Source organism: Lygodium microphyllum, chromosome 5 (genome assembly GCF_053477565.2).
Source record: "Lygodium microphyllum isolate KBCC chromosome 5, Lygodium_microphyllum_v1.1.10, whole genome shotgun sequence".
NCBI classification, from domain to species: Eukaryota; Viridiplantae; Streptophyta; class Polypodiopsida; order Schizaeales; family Lygodiaceae; genus Lygodium; species Lygodium microphyllum.
The window spans coordinates 22837774-22850370 of record NC_141139.1 but is presented as its reverse complement, the minus strand read 5'-3'; the positions used below and the strand labels follow the sequence as shown (position 1 = coordinate 22850370).

Below are 12597 nucleotides of genomic sequence, written 5' to 3'. Positions count from 1 at the left end.
ACATGCATCAGGGACTCCTCTACTTGTCATAGAGGGAGTACATTCATAAAGTCCTTGAGCGCTTCTGCATGCAGGACGTAAAGCCTATTGCTTGTCCATTGCCTTCTTATGTGAAGGTATCACAGGCTGATTGTCCGCAGACAGAAGAGCAGAAGGCCGAGATGGCCAAGATTCCCTATGCATCCGCAGTGGGCAGTCTTATGTATGCCATGATAGCCACTCGTCCAGATATTGCCTTTGCAGTTGGTGTTGTGGCCCGCTATATGGCTACACCTGCCAAGAAGCATTGGGATGCCATGAAGGGTATCATGAGGAACCTGAAGGGCACTGCAGATATGTGCATATGCTAAGGTAGCTAGGACACAGGAGTCGTGGGGTACACTGACTTTGATTATGCAAGACATGCAAATAGTAGGAAGTCCACTTCCGGCTATGTATTCACCTATGCTGGAGGTGCTATTTCTTGGATGTCCAAGGTACAGAAATGCATGGCCCTTTCTACTATAGAGGCCGAGTATGTTGCATCCACTGAGGCTTGCAAGGAGGCCATTTGGTTGGGTCGTTTAGTTACTGACCTTGGTGTTGATGCTATCCCTACACTGCATTCGAATTCTATGAGTGCTATTCAGTTAGCTAAGAATCCGGTCTTCCATGCAAAGACGAAACACATTGAGGTGAGGTATCACTTCATACGTCGGGTCGTTGAGGACAAGTCTGTTGATCTTGTCAAGATCTCGACTGACCAGAATCCTGCAAATCTGCTCACGAAAAGCCTCTCTACAGAGCGCTTTGCCTTCCTCAGGAGGTTGATGGGCATGGAATGAGATGACGTTTTTTTCTCATCCTATTGTACATGTGTACATGTTGTAATGTCTTTTTTTCTTTTTCTTTTCACTCCTCATTGGGGAAGATTCGCCTTTAAGTGGGAGGTTGTTGGGGGTAAAGGCGCCTCTGCCTAGCCGCCCGTGTATTACTACACTGACAGTCACTGCCACTGCACACTACAGGTGGCGGCACCTGTCACCGTCACTTTATTCTTTATTCTTCTAGTGACAGTTTGAATAAAGGAAGGCCCGGTCACACATTGTGATTGTTGGAGTTCCCATTTCTAATCTCTCCCTTTCTTGCTCTTGCTCTCCCGCCATAGCTCTCAAGTCCAACCTTCGATCCGTTGCTCCCTTTCAAAGCTTTGAGATGAAGGATATGGGATATGCCTCTCATATACTTGGTATGCATATTGGGTGTAATTGCTCTAAGGGTCTTTTCTACTTGTCATAGAAGGATATATTCATAAAGTCCTTCAATGGTTCCCTATGTAGGATAGTAAGCCTATTGGCTACCCATTACCTTGGCATGTGAAGGTTAGTTAGATAGATTGTGCCTAGTGGGATGAAGGCCAAGATGGCTAAGATCCCCTATGCATTTGTAGTGGGTAGTTTGATGTATGCCATGATAGCCTCTAGATCTAACAAAGCATTTGGAGTGGGAGTTGTGGCTCATTATATGGTGACACTTGGTAGGCGACATTGGGATGTCATGAAGAGATCATGAGATACCTCGAGGGCAATGCAAATACATGCATTTGTTATGGTGGCAAGGATGTTAAAATCATGGGCTAGATGGACTTTGATTATATAGGACATGTGGAGAGTAGGAGGTCCACCTTTGGCTATGTCTTTACCTTTGTTAGAGGTATTGTTTCTTGGATGTCCAAGATGCAGAAATGCATGGCTTTCTCTACTATCGAGGTTGAGTATATTATAGCCATAGAGGCTTGTAGGGAGGCCCTATAGTTAGGCTATCGACCTTCGTATGACTATGACTCCTACATTGCCTTTGGGCTCTTTGAGTGCCATTCACTTGGTACGAGATCTAGTTTTTCATACGAAGACCAAGCACATTGAGGTTTATTATCACTACCTTAGAGAGATGATTGAGGACGAGAGAATAGAGCTTGTCAAGATCTTGATTAATGAGAATCCTATAGATTTACTCACTAAAAGTCTCCTAGTGGAATGTAATGCCTTCCTTAGGAAGATTATGGGCATAGGATGAGATGACATGTATTTCTCATCCTATATGTACTTCTATGTATACTTTGTTCTTTGTTACTTTTTCCTTGTTTTCTCCACATTTAGGAACATTCACCTTTAAGTGGGAGGTTGTTGGGGGTGGTTGGGCTTCATGCATGAAGGTAACGCCCATTACACACCACATTGAGGATGCCTAGTGTGTCCAAAAAGGGCCAATCATAGGCCTGGTTTCCCAAAAAGGGCTAATGGCCCTTTATACACTATCCATAGCCAAATAGGCCTATTTTGGGGAGCATTCAATGGCCCCCACCTTGTTTCAGGCTTGAATAGGGCAGGGGAGCTCCCTTGCCTTGTTGTGTCCATCATCATCAAGCTCCAATCACATTTTCTGTGTGGGCCCTAAGAGGCTTTCTCGCATTGCACCAATTGTTTTCCCTTCTCTTCATATGGTGGTCCTTGTTTCCCGATCGATCTCCCACTCGTTGATTAATTGTTGCTACTTCTTGCTCGTGTGATACTAGGCTCATCAAGACTGTTGATTGCGAAAGCTCCATCAGACAAGGCAAAGGTATTTGCGATGATGCATGGATACTTGAAGCAACATCAGAATTGGAGAGAGAAAGTAACACATCTCAACAAGATACGGACCAACAAAACAACTTGAGGAATGTATTAGCAGAGGTTGTTGCATTAACTAGCATGGATACCACACAAGGAGTTCAACAGCTCAATTAGTAGAGCTGGTACCGGGATTTAGTCAACTTGGAGGAACAACTCGAAGGGACAATGTCACTTGAACCATGTTTCGAGAAAGAGAGAATGCAAACGTGAGAACGATATTTGCAGATATTGATTGAGTGGAAGAGGTCGACAATGAAGATAGTAACGATTGAATGGAGAGTGGCTGCATTACAGGTGGGAAGGTGGAAAGAGGGGTGGCGTGTCAATAAAATTTCCCTCTTTCCACCTTCTTGCAGAGAGCTGGGTAGATCCATGCTTCAATAGCATGGTGAAGGGGTTCAACTCCCCTACTCTCTATTGTTTGATAGAGTTAGTGTTAATTGTATTAAAACGATATTGTTATTTTTAAAATTTGTGACAATGGTTGATCGATGTTGATTAATGTGGCGATCATAAGAGATTGACTAGTGTAAAAGCTTGGTGCTAAATTGATTAATATTGATATTTAATATTAGGTTGGGAAGTGACCGACAGCCAAGTGGTGAGCGGTGTGTAAACACCTGTAGACGGGTGGACATTAGACAATTGCTAGGTAGAAAAATATGTCCGCTGCCTAGTGTGTAACCGAGTGATGGACAAATGTCTGCCCAAGTCAAGTTTTTCTGTTTGTCCACAAAATGGGCATCGAGGGCCTGGTGTGTAACGGGCCTAAGAGACCCAAGTTCCAATTAGTCATTTATCGATTATTGATGATTGATGGTTTTTCCCCTTTGGAGCCCCTTTTTTTGAACTGTTTAAATAGTGCTACTGCCGAAGGTTTATTCCCTTTTTCAGGCAGAGGGGTAAATTGATTATTGATGGTTTTTCCCCTTTTTGGGGCCCCTTTTTTGAACTGTATAAATAGTGCCACTGCCGCAGGTTTACTATCTTTTTCAGCCGAAGGGGTAAAATTTGCCTCTTGGTTGTTGCGGGATCGAACGCGCAAAGAGATCTGTCGAGCCAAGGCAACAACGATGCCTCCAGCTCCATCGACGCAACAGCCGCAACAGGTGAATGTGGAGGCGGTCATCCGAGATGTGATCGGCCAGCCCCTTCTTGACGTGGATACCACCATCGTGGATTACATCGTTAATGTTCTCAAGGACGAGACTTTCGATTTTGGATGGAAAGGCGAAGGAGCATACGAAGCTCTAGGGGACCTGCTGGTCGGCGCGGGATGTGTAGAAGATGAGGCTGAAGCTCAACAGGCCAGTATTCTGTTTGAGCTGCGCTAGACCACCACTTGATTGCTGTAATGTGAATTTCGCCTCGATTTTTCCAAATATGTTCGACTCCTTCTATCGTTTTGCTTCATGAACCAAAATAACACGATTCATGAACGTGTCAATGGAATTGGATACTCAAACTACTGCTACTCTGCGGAGGCTACGTTGTTTTTAAATCTTGTGAGAAGGCTATGTTGTTTATAAATCTTGTGAGGAGCTGCATCAATGATATGTTGGCTATCTGCATCAATGTACTTATGGTATCTAAATCCCAGTGGTTCCCTTAGTTTAAATTAACAGAACTAGATTAATTGCTAAAAAATTTCATTATTTTCAGGTATGTGGCAAACTGGCAGAGAAGATTGGTTCTCGAGGAGATGCTGCTAAGGTAAGCTACAAAGAAGGATTTCGCAGCCTTGCCACCCCAGTTCGAATGTCAGATGGACTAAGGGAGGAAGAACCTCCTGCAAAAGTAGAGCAGGTTGAAGATGTACCACTTTTCTTATCAGAGCGTGATAAGGCAAAGATTGAGCGTAAAAAGAGAAAGGAGGAGCGACAAAGGCAGGTAATGTATGCTGTACAGGGCCTAAAATATACAGCTAGATAAGAGTTTCAGAATGGCTATTTTATTGGCTCTTTTTTGACCTCCTCTCTATGCAGGCAGAGTATGAAGCCCATTTGGCTGCACTGGAAGCACTAGAAGCAAACATGCCTGCAGCAGTTGTTTATCATTGGAATACGGATGAAGGCAATGCCCCTCGTGACATTCGCATGGATAATTTTAGCATCTCTGTTGGTGGTCGGGAATTGATATCTGAAGCATCTGTTACTCTTGCTTACGGCAGGCATTATGGTCAGTATTGAAATCAATCACTTCAAGGAAGGCTTGGTCTTTGTATGAACAGAGTTCAAGTAAAATGAATTTACTGAATTTCAACAGTCTGGATGGAGTATATTGACCTAGAAACATGCAGGACTTGTCGGAAGAAATGGAACTGGTAAAACCACCTTTCTAAAGTATATGGCTATGCATGCAATTGATGGCATCCCAAAGAATTGCCAAATTTTACATGTCGAGCAGGAGGTCGTAGCTGATGAGACAACAGTGCTTCAGTGTGTATTAAATGCTGACATAGAAAGGAAGCAATTGCTGGAAGAGGAAGCTCATCTCCTTGCACAGCAGGTTGATTCTTATCTCATCTCTTCTTGTTTTTACTGCTATCTAATGGTGATTGCTCTATAAGATATTGGTAGTCGAAGTGGAAATTGAAAGTGAAAAAGATGATCAAATTATGCTATTTGTCAATTGCCACCCAAATATATCAAATTTATGCAGCAAATTCTCTCTTTTCCATGCATGTCTACCTTTTATGACTTCAACTGCCAGCTAATGCTGTATGCATGGATGCACTATCAAGTACACAAGATCATCTCTCCTTCTTCATAGAGGCCTTGTTTTCTACTTCTATCAAGGTGGATTGCGAGGAGATGGCAAGAAGTCTATCATGAAATTGGATGGGCACAACAGAGTGAGAAGAGTGAGCTGTGAAGAGAAAGAAAGAAAGAAAGAAAGAAAGGAAGATATATTAATGTCTACAAAAGGCCAATGTGGCCTATGAAATAGGACCAAAGTACATCTTTGTCCCATGTCATCTCATCATGAAAGCGAAAGAAAAATACATTCTAGTATAAGGCTAACATCTAAAGATTTGTAAGTCTAAAAACTGAATGTATAAAATATCTAGCTATAGTAGCTTCTCTCTAAATGTCAAGATCAGCATGCCATTTCAACCATGATGTGGTCCTAGTCTACTCTGCTAATGTGTAGAGGGTGAGTCTCTTGTGTCTTGCAGTGATGGCTGTGATCTGACTACAATATGGACCCCTTAATCTATTCTGCATGGTTGAGGTCACTGTGCTTACAAAGTGCAATGGTCTTATCTAGTGTGACTTTGTGGCATGGGATAGGTGTAGTTTGGTGGGATGAATCTGTATCTGTTGAGCTAGTTGGTCTCTTGTCTTGTAGCAGTGTTGTGTGGCGCCTTTGGAGCTCTAGGAGGAAAAGCCCGAGTCATCTTTGGTCCTTATACTCCATGACATAATGGAGAGGTCCAAAGCCCTCACGGAAGAGGTAGTGATACCTTCTTTGTATATAATAGTACATTGTACAACTACGTATATAGTGCTTATTTGTCTTTGGCTCTTTGTCACAGAGAGTTGGCATATCCTTTCCTCTGTTGGAATATCTGTCCATCTACTCGTCTCTATCCTCCAACTGGTGGGAGGAGGTGCGCATTTGTCCAATAGTAGGTCATATACCTTGGGAGAGAGATGTGTCTATATATTGTGGTCGTGGACGATAAATCCATCATTAGAGAGACATAGGAAGGGGTTCTGGTAAAAATCCATATTTTGGCCCTAGAGGGAGTGGTGGTTGGATCCAAGCCCTCCCTGTCTCAACTCTCGGGAGATTGGCCATAATGATTGAATTCAACTTAGATCGACTGAGTGGGAGTGTAGGATAGTTCAAGCCATAGTCTAAGAGTAGGAGTTGGTTGATGTCTAGCCCATGCAAGCCCAAGTTGCTAGCTTTGAATACCAACATTCCCCCCCACTTGTATTTGCTAGTTGTCTAGAGAAAGTCAATGCCAATCTAGGATATTTGGGGGGCGGGGAGGGGGATACTCCATGAATGGGTTGTGGATAGAAAAGATATGGCACTTGCAAACTACAAAAACGAGATTGAGATTGAGTGGTGGGCGGCTTGTCTATTTATAGATGGATGGGTCCTCCCAAATTAGGGTTTGATATGTGGGACATAGAGACTCTCTAGGATCGTGTTTCTTTTTAATGACACTCTCTAGGATCACATTTAAAAAAATGAAAGTTTGGTAATTTAATTAATTAAACATGTTTTGGGGCTGTTAAAAAAATGCTCGTCGACGTGATCACTTTCTTGGCAATATTTTGTCCTACTTATTCGGGCTCCTCCTCCACATTCATTCATTCATCACTTGTAGATCCAGTGTGGAGAGGGGGTGCCGGTGCTAGTGCTGACTCAGCCAGTGACTCATTGTTGTACACGATTGTCTCGCGTTTGGTACATGGATTCCATTTCCCGAGCACATCTCTGAGTTCTCTTTTGCAGTGTTTGTGTGTTTTCTCTTTCCTTTTTCTTCTGTCTTGTGTTGAACAGTTTATTTTATCATTCTTTCATGCTTCCATTGCTCATCTGCTTCTGACATGCTTCCATTGGTACAGCCACTTCTGTTGTTTTTTGCTGGTTATAGGTCTTCCTTTGCTGATTGCTGAGTTGAATGCTTTTTATTGAGCTTTCTATTAACCTTTTGTAGAGCCTTTGTCTTTGTTCTATTTTTGTAGTTAAAAAGCCTCAAACAAGGTAGTATGCTCAATAATTATAATATTCGTTTGTTTTCAAGACTTAATATTTCAAGGAATGGAGAAAATAAATGCTCAAAGTTGAATAAGACAATTATTTAGAAAATTACAACAATGGAAACATAAAAGCAATAGCGACAAGATTGAGGGTTGAAGATGGGGAACCCTCTCCAAGGAATGTATTTTTGCTAACCCAAGTCCTTTAGGAAAGAGCTTAGTTTCAATCAATTAGAGAGTGAGGAGGAGTAATTCTTAGTCTCACAAAATCTTGTAAAGATGTACATGTAAACATGTATTACTTACTATGTAATAAAAACAATTGATTTCTTTACAAGATGACAATAGAAAGAGGAAAAATCAGTCTTCCTCTCGCTGATAAAACAACAATGTATTGATATGGCTTGCTTATTATTCTTGAAATGGAAGAATGCTTGAGAAGAAGGGCATAAAATGAATTTTTAGGTCTACATTTCTCTAAAACAACAATGAAAGAAGAGAAAATATTGAGGTATTTGATGATGGATGAGTGCGCCTTCAATTCATTGTCAAATTGAAGTAATTCAAACCTCTAAACTTGTTGTCCATAGAATGCAATCTCTTACATGCATTTGCCTTGAGATTGGATACCGTACTTAATGCTTTCAATGATTGGAAATTAGAACTGCACATCAATAAGCATTGCCCTATCGTTTGCCTTGAATCTTCATTGATCAAGTGACTCCAGCAAATTGGAGGTTTTGGTTGGAATGTCTTCAACAAGCAATTCAACACCTAGAATGACCGATTTTTGTAAATCCTAGCCAATGATTTGTTGTAAACAACAAACCCTAATTTTGATCTATTGCAAAACAGAGCTTGTACCTCAAACCTTGATTTTTGATATGCTGTAGAACAAAGCTCGTATAACTTTCAAGATCATTAATCATAAGTTAGTTGCTCGTTGGACTAAACTTAAGCTTAGGTCTTACTTGTAACTTAAGTGCCCTAGATGAGTTGCTTATTTGGTGAAACTTTCAAATATAACTCAATTCTTAGGTGCAAACTTTCAATTTAAAGAAAATTTCACATTGCACCTTGTTCCTTTTACCCTGTCTTGTATGACATAACTTATACCCTTGTCCATTGTTGCATACCCCTTCACTGCTAGTATAATGGTCACCATGTTAAGAGCTAGCAATTCTAGATCTAGAGTTGGTTTTAATTAAAACATTAATTTACAAATCTGGTCCTTTGAAGTGCAAGATTGGTGCACTTGGAAGAACATTTTGCATATGGTGGTTGAGAAACTCTTCACCCGTAGTTTTGCATTTTGCGTTTTGCATTTAGGGTTTCACAATGGACAGCCCCAAAAAGGGGTTGGGCACCCAGAGTCGGGTGCCACCCTAGACAGCCGGCGCCCTTCCTTCGGGCACCACCCTAGACAGTCTCTTGCCTATTTATAGGTGGCCTCTGTCATTCATTCTTTACGGCTGATTCATTCACTCCGTCATCTCTTCTCTCCAGCCTCTCCACTAACCTCACACCCCTTTAGAAAGACATTGCGGTTCGTGCACGGTTCGTGGCAGTCTTCATCATCTTCCTTATGCTACGACACCCTTGTTTCCTTGTATCACATTGACTCCATGATTCAGATTTTCATCATTCCATTCATCTTCTCTCTTCTTTTCTCTTCTTAGTATTTATCGAGTTCACTCTGTGTTTCTCCCCGTAAACCCTACTGGCTCGCTGGTATGTCATCTTTTGACAATGGTATCCTCTTTTTGTGCCCAAAAAGTGACTCGAGTTGCAAAATGAGAACTTTGTCCTCTTGCCCTCTAAGCTTGCAAGAATTGTTGATGACCTCCATTCCTTGTCATGGAGGGAGTGGTCGCAAGTTGACTCTTGAAGGAACCTATGGATGGTTGCCAGATCTTAGGGCATGGTCCTCTCCTTCTTCTAGTAGTGTAGCCAAGTATTGAGGGCTGTCTCTTTGCAAATCGTGCTCGACTCCCATAGGGTCTAGGCCACCTCCTCCGGAATCCCACTCTAGGCTGGATGCAACGCACCATGTAGTTGGAATTAGTATTAGTATTATGTAACCTCTATGTGAATTATTGATTGCATGTTGCTTAATGATGTAAAAACAAGCCAAATGGCACTATTTCCCTCCTATTGTCTTGACATGCTATCACAAGGACGTGAAATTTTACATACTTATCATTTGGATTAATTTTTAATCAAATGCTTAAGTATGTGTTGAACATGTAAAGTGCAGCTGTGATTATTTTATATTTATGAGCCAAGGACCCGAGGAAATCAGTGGTGGATGTTAGAGGCAAAAGTTGTCTTAAGTAATTTGTATAGATATTAGGTGGTATTTGGTGTTAGAAATCGGCCTAAGACATTTTATTAGCCATAAATGTCAGTTGTAACACTGGGGATTTGGCATTTAATGGTGCTTAGTGCCAATCTGGGGGCTAAAGAAGATTGAAGAACACTTGGGAGATGAATTGGCCTAGCTAATTTTAGTGTTGGTTGGTTAGACTAAAATTTTTGGCCCTAAAATAGTTATTAAATTAATTTTTATAATTTTAAATTTGAAAATTAATTTAATATTGTTGATAATGTTGGAAAATGGGATTAGAAGGTTGCCACTCGGCAAAACTTGCCCATGCAATTGGAAAATACGTTTTTGGAGGTTTGGGAAGAGAGAGAGAGAGAGAGAGAGAGAGAGAGAGAGAGAGAGAGAGAGAGAGAGGAGGGGGGGGATCATTCCAGCCTTGTGCAAGCTGAGATAGAGAGAAGGCTGCCATAGCTGCTACAATAGTTGATAGGCCATTTGCAACCAATAAAAGACCCTCCAGGAGTTGGTGACATGCCTTGAAGAGACTACAACAGTAGGTGACAATAGTTTGAGGGTTGTTTCAGTCAAGCAAACATCATATTCGGTGTATTCCATCAATGGAGATAGCTTTCATGGCTATCTAGACAGGGCAGTAGTCGATTTCTTTCATTTTCTCATGACGGAAGTCTGAAATTTCTCTCTATTCAGCATTCTCTCTCATCCTTTGGCCATTTCCTAGCCTTGCTTTGAAGTTCTCAGCATTCTAATCCTTGGAGACTGGAAAATTGTATTTTTCTTTGCTGTAAACCCTAATTTACCCTAAAAATTGGGGTTTGTTAGCAACCTCAAGAAGGGTGTCAAGAGATTGAAGCCTGAAGACGTGTTGAGAATTAATTCTCAGCAAGATTCAAGTGAGGGACAAGCCAACAATAGAATTTGGGGGAAATTTCATTTCCAAGGAGTCGGTGAAGGCTTATTACTGGAGCAAATCAATTTGAAAACTTGCTGGTCTTTATTGATAGCAAGGGGCTTTTGGATTGTGAAGGAATCCCATTGTATTCGAATTCAACTGCAATTAAAGATAAAGAAATACCAAAAGGGGTGCCAATTTTGGGGTGAATAGGGTGTCCAATGTCCAAGATTGAATGGTATATGTTTGTGTTTCAGCATTTCATTAATTATTGCTTGTTGTACTTAAGTTATAGTCAGGTTATTATCACCTCTCCACCAAAGGAAGGCTAGTTTCAACTTGTACGTAGGAAAGTGCCAAGCTTTTTGGTGAATCCCGAAAGTGGAGTAAGTCCAAAGCTCATAGTCGCAAGTGATGGGGGATGGGGACAATGACAGGGATGGGGACGGCTGAAAATAGGGGATGGGAAACCAAGATGGCATTAAAAACATTGCAAATATATTTAAAAATTAACAATATTTTTACTTTACCTTTGTTCAAAATGTATAGAATCAAAGTACCATACAAAAGTGTAGCAGGGGTCCATTCCCATAGTTGCCAGGAGACGTGTTTCCTATAGGTAGGAAATGTTAGAAATGTCTAAGCATTTTCGAAACCGCCAATCCAAGTGCCTCTTGTTGTCAAAATTGACCAACAAGCCTCCAAACCAAATGGTCCCTTGGTTTACTCGGGGATTAGCCTTCACCTTGCTCCTTGAAAGACAAATTTAACCCCAAATTTGATATTGGTTGGCTAGTCTTTTGAATCTCTTTGAGATTCCTCAATTTTAGTTGCTAGAACTCAAGTCCCAGGCCCTTAATTTTGAGCATGTATCCCAAGGCGTTTGTCAATACCCTAAATTTTGTTGTAAATCAGGGTTTATAGCAAAGATTGATTGAAATCTCTTCTTGTGATGGTTCAAACTGGTGGAAAATGCTGAGATAACTTGAGAAATGATTAGCGGATGGGAGATAATGATGTAGATAGAGAAATTTCAGAGTTTTATCACGAGAAATGCTGAAAAGCTATTGTTGTCCTATTCAAACAGCCATGGAAGTTGTCACCTATAACTTATGACCACTAGAAAGATTGTTGTCCCATCCTATATGCTGTTATATGCACCAGAGGGACCTTGGGTGGCTGTCACTTGCTGCTAGAGGGCTCCAATCTGTTGTCACATGCTGTAGGATTGATCCCTGGTGGTTGCAAATTACATCAAGAGTCTCTCCTTGCTCTTTAATAGCCTCCTTTCCCATAATGGTTGGAATAGACTTCCAACAGGCCCTAAAAACGTTTTTTTACTTGCCTGGGCAAGTTTTGCTAAGTTGCAACCTTCTAATTCCATTTTTCAGCATTATCTAGCTTATTAAATTAATTTTAAGAATATTAATTTGGAAAATCAATTCAATAATTATTCTAGTGCTCAGAAAATAAATTTCACCAACCAATAATTAAATTGGCTAGGCGAGTTTTCTTCAAAGTATCCCTGATTAGATATTGATCCTTAGACGGACATTAATTAATTAATTAATGCGTAGTCTCTAATATCACCACTGACATTAGTGGCAAAAACATTGGTTAGGTCTAAATATGATATCGGGTACCACCTAGTACCTGTCACACATAACTTATTACAAACTGTATCCTTAGAGTCCTTGGCCTGTTACCGTGAAATAATTGCCATGTGTATCACATGTGCTAAACTACCTTGCACATTTGATTAATAATTCAATCAAATGTTATTAGGAAGATTAAGGTATCTCAAAAATTTACGTCCTCGTGACAAACCCCTCCAATAAAAGGTCTAGTTAGCTGCACCTCAATTGCACTGGCATACATCCGCTATGGTTTAAGCTTAATTGGGAAGTCTTTGTAGGTCACTATTTCACTTGTGGAAAGCTTGGTCATTTCATGGTGGAGTGTTCGGACAAAAAAGTTGCTACGATT

At 41.0% G+C, this 12597-nt stretch overlaps 1 protein-coding gene across 1 annotated transcript in view; it reads left to right on the top strand.

Moving 5' to 3' along the window:
* The first annotated feature begins 3631 nt into the window (after positions 1-3631).
* ABCF3 (general control non-repressible 3) overlaps positions 3632-12597 on the top strand; it is a 70413-nt gene continuing 61447 nt past the window's right edge. Inside the window, exons 1-4 of the mRNA XM_087677559.1 lie at positions 3632-3961; positions 4317-4544; positions 4640-4832; positions 4954-5162. Of these exons, the coding sequence (XP_087533685.1) occupies positions 3728-3961; positions 4317-4544; positions 4640-4832; positions 4954-5162 (864 nt within the window). The 5' untranslated portion in view covers positions 3632-3727. The remainder of the gene's footprint in view (positions 3962-4316; positions 4545-4639; positions 4833-4953; positions 5163-12597) is intronic.